General features: G+C 39.2%; 1 protein-coding gene across 1 annotated transcript in view; it reads right to left on the bottom strand.

Moving 5' to 3' along the window:
* PARD3B (par-3 family cell polarity regulator beta) overlaps positions 1–13,276 on the bottom strand; it is a 656,620-nt gene that overhangs the window by 307,267 nt on the left and 336,077 nt on the right. The window contains exons 17-18 of the mRNA XM_060782892.2: positions 4,980–5,186; positions 3,128–3,374 (exon numbers count right to left, since the gene is read on the bottom strand). Coding sequence (XP_060638875.2) covers positions 3,128–3,374; positions 4,980–5,186 — 454 coding nt within the window. The remainder of the gene's footprint in view (positions 1–3,127; positions 3,375–4,979; positions 5,187–13,276) is intronic.

The raw sequence follows: 13,276 nt of genomic DNA, 5'->3' as shown, positions 1-13,276 counted from the left end.
TCTAAATAGTTTCTGATTGTAATTTATTTCTCTCCTTGCAGTACCATTTATTTCTATCACTTTCCCAGCTCCATTAAATAGCACTAAAAACAATTAGTTATGCAGCACTGGGGATTGGGAAGCAGCATACATACTTCCATGATGAAAAGGTTGGGAAACACAATCTTGTGGGTGGACAGAGAAAAGAAACTAAAGGCTCTTCATCCAATACTTCCATCCTTCAAAAGAGGACAAGTACGCTTTTAAAGCCAGTGCCACTGACAAGCAATGAGGATTTGCTTGCACACATGTAGATACACACACACACACAAAGGACTCCAGGACTGTCCCATTGTCAGTGTGTGCCTCCTGATTTAGGACTGTGGAAGCCAGTCATCCATGGGACTCAAGAGACTAATATTATTGTGACTTATTCAGTAATACCATTACAGAATAAACTCCGCTGGTCATAAAAATACAATTGGAAAAATTATTCATATAATAAATATATATTTTTCTCTTCAAGTAAAACAAAAATTAAAACCACTTAGGTGTTTAGCTCAAAGCAATGTCGGAAAATTAGCCAGTCCCCAACTCTACTTGGTCATAATCAAATGGCCCATACTGTGAAAAGGAGAGTAAATATTCCAAAATTAATTGTTGCCAGGGAAATGTAATATTTCCAAATCAGAAAACAGAAAATGCAGCTCATACTAGGCACTTTATTAATCCTCCTACACATTTAATATAGTGGAACATAACAGAAAACAGATTCTTCAACAAAATACAACTGGAAACTGCCAGGAAGATTGAAGGTAGCACTAGAGTTAGGACCTGAATTTGTCTGTTCTTAAATACTTTTGCATGTGACATGCAAGTCTAGTTTGCCAAGCAGCCTAGGATTCCTTTTAGGGTTGTCACAGTTGAGTTTAGGATCCTAGGGCTGGAGGTTTAGCACAGCTGGTAAATCATCAGCAACTATAAGATCTATCAACCGAAAGGTGCAAGTTCAAAACCCTGGGTCGGTGTGAGCGGCCAACCATCAGCGCTGCTCACTGTTTACCTAAGCAGTTCGAAAACAGCTTTAACTGTAATTAGAGAAATTAGGTACTGCTAAAATGGGGGAGGTGTTTTACAATGCCATAAAGAAAAAGAAGATCAGAAAATGCTGGAATGAGGAAGTCCTGACGGCTCTTCATCATAGAGGATGGAGCAACAGCACCCCCTGTGGAATTGAGCCCAACCGTCCATGGCATTGACACAACACCTCCTTCTGTGCTGTCTGTCTGTGTACTGTCTATACAAACAGCATTTAATGTTTGCTGTGTATGTGTACTTGTGATCCGCCCTGAGTCTCCTTCGAGGTGAGAAGGCCAGAATATAAAGTGTTGTTGTTGTTGTTGCTATTATTATTATTATTATTATAGAATCACTGACATTTTCCTTTGCATGTGTGTGTGTGGAGGGGGGGTGGGTTTCTGTTTAGGATTCATTTTGGGGGATTTTGCCATGTTTTCCTTTTTGGATTTCTTTCTACAAGCTGCTTTCTTTACTTTGTAGTCTATTTTAATTCTAATCTACTAGTTTAGACTTCTTGCTTTCCTTTATATCGGTTTTAAAAGTATAATTCAATTCTGCAAAGTGTACTGTGTGCTTTATTAACCAAAATCCCAATTTCTGGGGGGGGGGGGGGTGTTGCTTGCTGTTATTGTAGGGCCAATATTGATACAAACAACAAACAAAGATAGTATTTTGGGGTCAAGTGAGAAGAATTCTAGTCTAGTCCCACTGACCAGAAGTATATCCATTGGCATAAATGCGCAAATAACAAAAGAAAACAAAAACTACCAAACTTTTTGGAACTTTGTATTAGATACAATACGGACCTTTTGCAATTTTTTTTAAAAAAACTTTAGAAACAAAATGGGAGTTGCTCAAATTTTGCATTCATCATGGATGGGTGTTCCATCCTGCTTTTCCACTGAAAAGGTCAGAAATAGAGTCCACACTTTAAAAATCAAAACACTGCAGCTCTAGTCTACTGGCTGTCTATAGGGAGCTAACTATTAAATTTTCATTGGTATGGCTGCAGTCCATTAGCTAACTTACCTTCATGCCCATAAAAAGTGAAGGGTAAACCCAGGAATTTTACAACCACTATCTGGAAAAGGTAATAACAGGGCCACAGCCACATTACATTTATTATACACCATTCCTCTAACAACTGCTCTGGGATGAGGCCTCAGAGTAACGGCACACCATGACATATGTCATATTCTCCTGGTGATTTAAAAGGTTCAGATTTTATTTAACTTAATTTAAAAGTAAAGCCAAAGCTTTGGCTCTGCAGCGAAAAAATACACTGACTGAGATGATTTCGGGTCAGATAACTATACTAACCAGGCCACAAATTAAGAACTTAATACCCATCATCCAATCCAGAAAACTCAAGAATATGCTTTCCTATAACACCCTTTTGGATGAGCAAGCACCACGTTAAACATACTTAAGCATTAAGGAAGTGACAAACGGATTACTGTCTTCACACTGACCCAAATTGCAATGGTTGGGGTTGTCATGAGATTAAAGTTCCTGCTCTGCTATATAAAAACACACAGTGCATAAATTTTTCACAGTTGTCACAGCATGAATTTTATAATGGCTTTTAATTTTTTAAAAAAAGTCTCATATTGCTCCTGACAAAATTTAAGGCTAAAGTAATACATTTTCATGATATGGCACATCTTCCAGAGTAAAGTCCAAACAGTTGACGTAAACAGTAACTGCTCTCATCTGTGAGAGTTTACTCATTTGGGTAACCAGTCCAGCCAAACCTTCACTTTTACTATTTGGTTTATCTACTTCACATTTCCCTTTTATTAGTAGCTGATCTCCATTTCACATATCAGTCTAAGTATAAAAGAATTGAACCCTTGGACAAGAGGTCTCAGGCAAAGCATTTTCTCAACCAGTAGCAACTTGAAAGAGAAGAGTAAAGTGCTCTCTTACCTGACACACACTGACCTGTATTTTTTAGATGCAAACCCGTTGCGCACCCTCTCATCACATCCATTAATAAATTTCAATTTAACACACCACTGATAGGAAAATAAAAGCAAGAACTTAAAAATATAACTTGATTTTTTACCTCAACATGGCACCCAAGCCTTTCTTTTTTGTTTTTCTCTCTGGGTCTTCGTTTTCTTCTTTCTTGTCCTTCTCCTTCACTTTAGATTTGTTCTTCATATTCAATTTTTTATTCTTTTCTTTAATTTTGAATTTATCTTTGGTCTTCTTGTGTTTTTTTGCCTTGCCTTCCACATCTTCTAATTCAGAACTGGCATGAAAATTTTGTACTTCCTGACCAGAGAGAGAGCTCTTATCTGACATGCCATCTGCAGAAAGGGAAAGAAAATGAATAAATACAGACCCAGGGCATTTATGATAAACATGTAAAAATTAAAATTACAAGTATGGTAGGCATCCATGGTGCCTTATAATTCACTTTTATTTAACTTTTATTTAACATTTAATTTAGCAGAGACTATATAACTTACGCGATTAATTCCAACAGGACTCTTTTGCCAATTATAAAGGTCACGTTACTGGTTCTTATTTTCCAGATTTGGAAAAATAATACAGTTGGTGATAGTAGAATTTAAAATAAAATATATACATTGGTCCCTGAGATACATAGATTCAAAGGTTATGTCAGTCAAAGAACTAAGAGGTCATAAGTGGATTTCAAATTTATGAGCACATATTTTGTGATTATATCTGTATCACTACTATCAAATCCAAATATTCTAAGGGCACATCTAAGGCCCCATCTACACAGCCCTTTAATGTGAGCTGGGAAACAGATTAACCTGACACGAATCAGGCTAATCCATTTTAATCCAAAGTAAACCTGGATATTCAGGATTGCTCTGGGTTAAAAAATACCTGGGAAAAGTACGCCCAGGTAGGGGGCATCTGGGGATGGACTGTGGGGATTGCTATTCGTGAACCGAGAGTCAATCCACATGGCCATTCTGTCTCCTTGGGCTCCGGTAGGCCAGGGGGCAGGATGGCAGTGCCACCCTCCCCTCCCTGTCCCTCATTTACCACTAAACCTATTGTAGAGGCTTGCCTCCATTTGGAGGTCTCTAGTAGAAAACTTATTTTTATAGGTTATAGGGGTAAATAGGGGGCTGGGAGCAATACCTCTGGGTCAATCTCAGATGGACCCAAGATTACATCTAGCCACTCCACCAAAATGGTGGGGTTCCGGCTGGCAGTTCGGCTGCAAACCTGAGTGAAACCGGCATTTTAAATACCAGTTTCTCTCAGGTTTTAGGACTGTGTAGAAGTGGTCTAAGTAGCTATTTCCAAAAACTACTGAATTGTGATTACAGTTAATCCATGCAGTGGATCATTATTCATAGCCATTCGTTGTTTATTCATTCAGTCGTTTATGACTCTTTGTGATCTCATGGACCAGTCCATGCCAGAGCTCCCTGTCGGTCGTCACCACCCCCAGATCTTTCAAGGTCAAGCCAGTCACTTCAAGGATAACATCCATCCATCTTGCCCTTAGTCACAACTCTTTCTTTTTCCTTCCATTTCCCCCAGCATAATTATGTTTTCTAAAGTCTCCTGTCTTCTCATTATGTGGACAAAGTATTTCATATTTGCCAGTGAGCAGTGGGAAGTGAGCAGTATCTATAGCCATACTGAGCTATAACCTGTTTGGATTTCATCCTGTTGGGACTAACCACTGGCTTTAGAACTACATTTAAAGTCTAGTCATGCCTTCATGGATGCTGAAAATGATTCTCATCACTAGAATTCAACAGAGTAAGTTCTAGATTCAAATCACCACTGAAAAGTCTAATGTCCTCCTTCCCTATGTCAAACTGACTGGAGATGTCAGAAGTTGTAGTCCACAACAACTGAATGGCACCATGTTTAGGAAGCCTGTTTTGAAAAAAGGGGAAGAAAAATGTTGAGGCACACACCTTCTGGAAAATCTTCCGGTCCATCATAGGATTTGTCAATGGCAGCTCTGAAACTCTCATTGCACCCTCTACCACGGACCATGTGAGGCCTGGGCCTATAGAAAGGAAGCTCATTCTTTTTCACTTCGGCAACAGCTGTCTGGAGACTCTCTAAGGAACTTGATTTCTTCAAACCCAGAGTTGGACCAACATCCCTGCCAGGAGGTTCTGAATGAAAAGAATGGGAGAGAGAAAATATTAAACTACGCAAAGTAGCAATAAAACTACAAACATGCACATGTTTTAAAGAAGAGTTCCACTTATGGTACACCTATAAAATGTTGGAACCTGCAGTTGCACAACTGGAAGTCATCTGTAATTCTCCAAACTTAACCAGAGCTTTTATGTGTAATAAATATGATTTGCAAATCTTTCAGGTACAGAAAGCATAAAGCACAAAGCCTGGAAGCATATGGTTCTCAAAAATAGTACTGCTATTCTGAGGGTTTAGGGAATGCAAAATACTGTGGGCTAAAAGAAGCAATTCCATCAGGATTCCAATATAATTTCACTACTGACATGGGATTTTTTTTAAAGAATATTGGTTTTGCAAAGGAAGCCACTGATCTACTAAAGCCAGAGAAACCCTAAATTACATTGCAATATATATGTGGGTCTTTTTACTGTTCAGATTTTTAAGGAGAAAAGGAAATGGAATGATATTATTATTTTCCCATGAAATAATTTATTTTCCCCCAATATTCTAGCTTAAAATGGTATTTCCCCGAAACAGGTCAGTGTTTACATACATGGAATTTTAAAAATGAGCAAAGGGCACTGCCATGTCATGTTATTCCCCAAGAGCAATGTTTTCTTTGCAAAGTCCTCAATAACTTGCTCCAGGCAATGTTTGTCAAACATAGTGGAACGTTGCCAAAGTAGCACCACAACCTCTTTAAAGTAGATAAAAATATTTCTAGAATGATGGTAAATAATACACATTTTACTGTAAGTTATGGTACAGCTTTGAAAGAATTAAAATTGTCTCTCCTTTTTAGCCTCCCCTCTTTTGTGCATGTGCTTTTTGTGGTTGTTTCCTTAATATTGAGACATCAGGTGTATGTGTGTGTATCTATATAAATAAAAATGTAATGTTTGTTTGTGGGATTAACATAACTCAAAAACCACTGGGCGAATTGGATACAATACACCTATCAGGCCAATGAGTGACCATCACTAATTAAAACACTGAAAAACACAGTAGAAGAGACTTAAAAGCAAAAAAAAAAAATACATTACAACGCATGCACTAAACCACATGGACTTCATGGACCAGCCCACCCCAGAGCTCACTGTCAGCCTTGGCCACCCCCAGCTCCTTCAAGGTCAAGCCAGTCACTTCGAGGATACCATCCATCCATTTTGCTCTTGGTCAGCCCATCTTCCTTTTTCCTTCCATTTTCCCCAGCATCATTGTCTTCTCTAAGCTTTCCTGTCTTCTCGTTATGTGACCAAAGTACTTCATCTTTGCCTCTAATATCCTTCCCTCCAATGAGCAGTCAGGCTTTATTTCCTGAAGTATGGACTGGTTGGATCTTCTGGCGGTCCAAGGCACTTTCAGAACTTTCCTCCAACATCACAGTTCAAAAGCATCTATCTTCCTTCTCTCAGCCTTCCCTATGGTCCAGCTCTCACATCCATAGGTTACTATGGGAAATACCCATAGCTTTAACTATGCAGATCTTTGTTGCTAGACATATATACATATATACACACATATATACACACAAAACACATATACACAGAATGGGCTACAGTAACACATGGCAGGGAATGGCCAGTGTGTGTGCGTATGTGTGTGTGTGTGTGTATGTAAATGTAAATGTAATGTTAGTTTGTGGGATTAACATAACTCAAAAACCACTGGACAAATTGACACCAAATTTGGACACAATACACTTATTAGGCCAATGAGTGACACTGAAAACACAGCAGAAGGGACTTAAAAGCCAGAAATTTTTACATTACAACACATGCACAAAACCACATATATATATACACAGAAAACACATATACACAAACTGGACTACAGCAACGCATGGCAGGGGATGGCTAGTGTGTATGTATATATATATATATAGATGTGTGTGTGTGTGTGTGTGTGTGTGTATACAGTGTCCAGCTGCATGAATTTAGAGCAGAAATAAATTCTGCAGGCATCTATTGCTACTGCAATGACTATTTATGAATGGCTATTTAGAAAAGCTCTTCATGGTGTGCAAAATATGCAAGAACAAGAGCTAGATACAGATGTACAAAGCATAAAGTAAAGTGCATAGTTACACATGTAAAACAGGAGTTTATGTAATTTTGAGGGAGGATGATGAACAAAAACAATGGTATAACGAAGCTCTTCAAAACACATTAAAGACATTCAAAATGCTATAATGATTACTATTCTGTAAGATACTTGGCAGCCTTAAGAGAGAGAGATAACTGTTTGGTCTCTTTGGTACTGCTAAACGTGAAGAAATAATACACTAATGAGAAATTATATCAAATCAAAACAAAAGAAAGTGACAAATGAAACCCAATACGAGAGGGGTATGGGGGAAGAGAGGGAGAGAAAGAGAGAAATAAGCATTGCCACCAAATGGTGAAAGATCAGCCACATACAAAGCAATTTAGCACTGCTGTTCTCTGGGGATTTTGACATGTAGTGTGCAAAAAAGAAGAAAGAAAAAGGGAGAGAGGGAGAAATCAGTTTAAAGGGAAACCTGGTTGCTAGGTCACAAAGTGCAATGTTCCTTTGTTCATTAATTGCCATTGTGGAGACTACCATTATTGCCAAATTAGCAACTGCTGAAATGGGTTTTGAGCATTGCCTTGCTTGCAACATAAAAGTGCTTAAAATTATTCAAGACATAAACATCAGTGAGAGGTATAGCAGTGCCCATTTGAGGTTGGAAAGGAGCAACAGAAAAGAGAAGCATAATCACTGGAGAAGAAACAGATGAAGTAAAAGCTTTTCTGATCAGGAGAGAAAAACCCAGGCTGCTTTTTTAGTGAGAAAACAACTTTGATTGCCAGCTTTCGACAGGAAAATCGCCACACATATCAAAATATAATTCTCTTTTGCAGGGCTTAATTTGAGCCAGGGATGATCCTTGGGACTAGCTTTCAGTGTTTGGGCTCATCCCTGGAAGTTAGTTTGGAAAGAGAGGGAGAAAGGGAGAGAGCAAGGGAGGGAGATGGCTAACAAGCGGAGTGCTTATTGCCTTTTGTCCAATGATACCTTTTGCTTTCACTAAAACAAAGGTGCTGGTGAAAGAGAGAAGACAAAGATATATTCTTCTCTCCCTACCATAGTCTAGTTTCCAACAGAAGAGAAAGAATTGGTAAATCTATTTCTAGACATGAGGACATAATTGAATTTTTTTACTGAAAACATAAATATAATATGGCCTTTGGACTACAGGTGCCACAGAACATGTACGGTGTGTGTGTGTGTGTGTGTGGGGGGGGGGGGGTATTTAGTCAGATACCAATTGTACAAGTTCTCCCACTTAAATAGATGAGAGAGGCCTGTAATTGACATCATAGGTAGACCTCAACTATGAGAGACAACATGAGAAAACACATCCAGAAAATCACAGTCTGATTTTTTAAAAAAAATATTTGCAAATTATGGTGGAAAATAAGTATTTGGTCCATAACAAAAGTTCATCTCAATACTTTGTTATATATCCTTTATTGACAATGACAGAGGTCACACATTTTCTGTAAGTTCTCACAATGTTGGCATACACTGTTGCTGGTATGTTGGCCCATTCTTCCATGGAGATCTCCTCAAGAACAGTGATGTTTTGAGGCTGTCGCTGGGCAACATGGACTTTCAAGTCCCTCCAAAGGTTTTCTATAGAGTTGAGATCTGGAGACTGGCTAGGCCACTCCAGGACCTTGAAATGCCCTGGCAGTGTGCTTGGGATCACTGTCATGCTGAAAGACTCAGCCATGATTCATCTTCAGTGCCCTTGCTGATGGAAGGAGGTTTGCTCTCAAAATCTCATGATACATGGCCCCATTAATTTTTTTATGTATACGGATCAGTTGCCCTAGTCCTTTTGTAGAGAAACAGCCCCAAGGCATGATGTTGCCACCCCCATGCTCCACAGTAGGAATGGTGTTCTTTGGATGCAACTCAGCATTCTTTCTCCGCCAAACACGACGAGTTGTGTTTCTGCCAAACAGTTCTACTTTGGTTTCATCTGACCATATGATATTCTCCCAATACTCTTCTGGATAATCCAAATGCTCTCTAGCAAACTTCAGTCAGCCCCAGACATGTACTGGCTTAAGTAGGGGGACACGTCTGGCACTGCAGGATCTGAGTCACTGGGGGCGTAGTGTGTTACTGATGGTAGCCTTTATTATGTTGGTCCCAGCCCTCTGCAGGTCATGCACTAGGTTCCCCCGTGTGGTTCTGGGATTTTTTGCTCACCGTTCTTGTGATCATTTTGACCCCATGGGGTGAGATCTTGCTCGGAGCCACAGATCGAGGGAGATTATCAGTGGTTTTGTATCTCTTCCATTTTCTAATTGTTACTCCCACAATTGATTTCTTCACACCAAGCTGCTTGCCTATTGCAGATTCAGTCTTCCCAGTCTGGTGCAGGGTGACAATTTTGTTTCTGGTGTCCTTCGGAAGCTCTTTGGCTTTCACCATAGTGGAGTTTGGAGAGTGACTGCTTGAGGTTGTGGACAGGTGTCTTTTATACTGAGAACAAGTTCAAATAGGTGCCATTACTACAGGGAATTAGTGGAGGACAGAGAAGCCTGAAAACATAAATATAGTATGTGAGACCCAGAAATCTTGCTTGTTTGTAGGTGACCAAATACTTATTTTCTACCATAATTTGCAAATACCATATTTTCTGGCATATAAGAAAACTTTTTAACCCAATAAAATCTTCTCATAAGTCAGGGGTTGTCTTGTACGCGGGAGTCATCTTATACTCCGGGGGGTCATCTTATACTCCGGGAGTCATCTTATAGAGCAGGTGCTGAAACTTCCAATCCGAATTGGGGATTCTGTGGTTGCTGCATATGGTGGGGGGAGCTCAAAATGGCATTGGATGTGTCCCTGCCGTATGCAGCGACTGTATGAAAGCATTAAGGGCGATGCTATACAAATACGGTAGAAGAAAATCCATTCATCAGGATTTATGGACTCAATGCGGTCCCAATGGTGAGGTGAAGGAGCGCCTCACCAGAAAGGTGTAAGTGAAGGGCAGAGCAAGCTGCAGGCGTATGGGGTGCCCGGGGTATGGAAAAAAGAGATAGAGTGGCTCTGGGCCCAGAAAAACACGCCTCTTTTACCTGTCTAGCCCGCCTTTGTATCCTATTACCATACCTCCTCCTCTGCCTCTCAGATCTTGCTCCTGAGGACGAGTGAAGCAATGAAGGTGCGCATGTGTGAGATCCGAGACTCAGAGAAGGAGGTACAGTAATAGGAAAATTACCATATTGAAATCAAATCTGATGCCTTTAAAAATTTTGTTTGGTGTGCGTTGGAAGAAGGGTAGTCTTGTATGGAGACTATGTCCCAAACGCTATATTTTAACTGGAAAAGTTGGGGGTCGTCTTATATGCCGGAAAATACTGTAAATTCGATAAAAATCAGACAATGTGATTTTCTGGATGTGTTTGCTCATTTTGTCTCTCATAGTTGAGGTCAATTACAGGACTCTCTCATCTTTTTAAGTGGGAGAACTTGTACAATTGGTATCTGACTAAATACTCCCCCCACCACCACTGACAAAACATGCTCTCCTCTAGGAATTTTCAAGGTTCTTCAGGTGATTTTATGTGATGCTTCTGCTGGAGTTTCCCCACAAAGTTGATCTGTATGACCTAGCAATTTTCTAGGTCCTCTGAGGTGACTCTATAGTAACTCCTGGAAGAAGTCATTCATTTTAATAGAGTTCACAAAACCCATGATCTCCCATTTCCCCCCACAGATACAGAATCATATTGTATACAATTATACCAACAAAACTCAGCACATTGAAAACAGGTAATCCAAGAGAAATATAATAAAATTCACAAAACAGTGATACATGTACTGGACCAACTGAAAGGCACAAAATACAGTGAAATGCAAAATCCATGTTTTGCTGGCTTCTTCATCAAGCAACACTGTCAATAATCTCAGAGAAGAAGAAAAGTGATTATGTTAGGGTCAAATAGTCTCAGATGCTACTTCTGTTGTCAGTTAAAATGGTTCAAAGGCAAAAGCCACTCCTCTATTTATCATGTGAGGATTATGGGCAAAGGATAGTAAAACAAACTTCATTAGGGATTGTATATACATTTTTAAAGTCTGGGTTCATGGGATTAATTTATGCAAATATCTCCTAGTCATACGGTGAGGCAAGAAGGTACAATCTCATATCCCCACCTCTTTGTCTTAAGTTTCATAATCCCCCCCCGCCCCCCCCCCCAAAAAAGGTTCTCAATATAGATGAAAAAGAGAAGCTGGAATGATCTAGTCACCAGATCACTGGACTTTCCTCTGCTAATCTAGTTGATAATAGTTATAATTTGGCACTATGGAATGGATCATGTCGAGACTCATGAAGAGCAGATTTGATATACATTTTGAAGATTAATCAACTTAAGTTGAAAAACGTGTAAAGATAGGAATGAAGACATATGGCACAAAAGATGATGCATAGATTGATGCCATATGCACAAACAGTGACACTTGGGAGATTTCGCTTCCAGTAAGTAAACTCCATTTTGCCTTTGAAAAGACAATTCAAGGGTAATGTCACTCTTGGTACACTAATGAAGGCAGATGGCTGTGATCAAATATCCTGGGTTCTATTATCAATTCTGTTTGACATGTCTTTGAATTTTACAGCTTGGGCAGGTTATAAATAGGACTAAACAGGTGCATACAATTGTGATGCAGAAGATCCAACTGACTGATACAATCATCATCACAAAGATCCCTGGTAACTGGCAGATTCTGCTATTCTATATACTAGAGTAGAGAATGTATAGTTGGAATAGATTATAGACCCATGGAAGGCCACACATTCCCCATGACTGATATACACTCAACCATTTGAGTCATGGATTCTGTACCCACGGATCCAGCCATCCAAGGCTTGAAAGTATTCCCTCCCTTCCAAAACCCTTGGTTTTATTATTTTATATTAGATATCATTTCACTACTTAATTATATATAATGGGACTTGAGCATTCATGGATTTTGGCATCCATGGGGGAATCCTGGATCCAAATCTCAGTATCCATTGAGATCCCATTTCACACTGAAACAAGGAGAATCATTACTAGAGGTTTTGCTTCCTTAACTTCAAACTTTCCACAAACACACTGGCAAAGCACTGTAAACTCCAAAGCAACATAGATATATGTAACTACTACTGCTATTCGGAGCTTAAATGAACCAGGTTTCTCAAAATCATTCCATTTAGGTCAATATGACCTAAATGGAAGCATTAATTTTACTGATAACAATATATTCCCTACTTTTGACATCTCATAATTTTTTTAAGTGTAAAAGGAGCAGGAAATTACTACTACATTTATAGTAGCAAGTAAACTCAGTCAAACACTTCATTACATCATTTACATGCTTGCTAATCCCTAAAACTACCGAGCAAGTGGAACAGACTTACATTGTTTATGGCCTAACAACATTTATAGAAATTCTGTCAAAATACGGAGTGAAGTGGCAAAAGATTAAGTGCATGTCTTATTTACTTGAATGAAAGTAAAGGTTTTTATCCCTGTCGACCCCTTGAATTCTGCCATTTCACAAAAACTTGTCAATTATTCAGGAATATTGAAGGCTTACCTGCTAGATTAATAGTTAAACATTTAGTTGTCCTTTCCTACAGGTGATACAATCACTTAATCTGACCTTCTTTTCTTTACAGCTAGCATACGTACCCAGGATTGCATGGGTTTGCATTTTGTATTGCTATTTATTAGTAAAATTAATTGTTAATTTTACATTTTTAGGGATAGGTCTATCACCACAGTGAACTACAAAGCAATTTACCACACTGACACATAAAGCAGTGGTTTCTCTGTCCTTAAGGTACTGGCCACATCCTGGTGATACAGGTCTCCATGGCCACCCTTTAGTGGCTCTACTGTCCTCTCACATGTGGTTCTGGCCATCTGCAACACAAGGTTGTTCTCCTAACCTTTTATATGGCTCAGCCTTTTTCTTGGGCTGCACTTCCCATCAATTCCAGTCTGCCTAGGAAAGGGGCAAGAAT

Source organism: Anolis sagrei, chromosome 1, assembly GCF_037176765.1.
Source record: "Anolis sagrei isolate rAnoSag1 chromosome 1, rAnoSag1.mat, whole genome shotgun sequence".
Taxonomy (NCBI): Eukaryota; Metazoa; Chordata; class Lepidosauria; order Squamata; family Dactyloidae; genus Anolis; species Anolis sagrei.
This window is presented reverse-complemented; position numbering and strand designations above follow the sequence as displayed.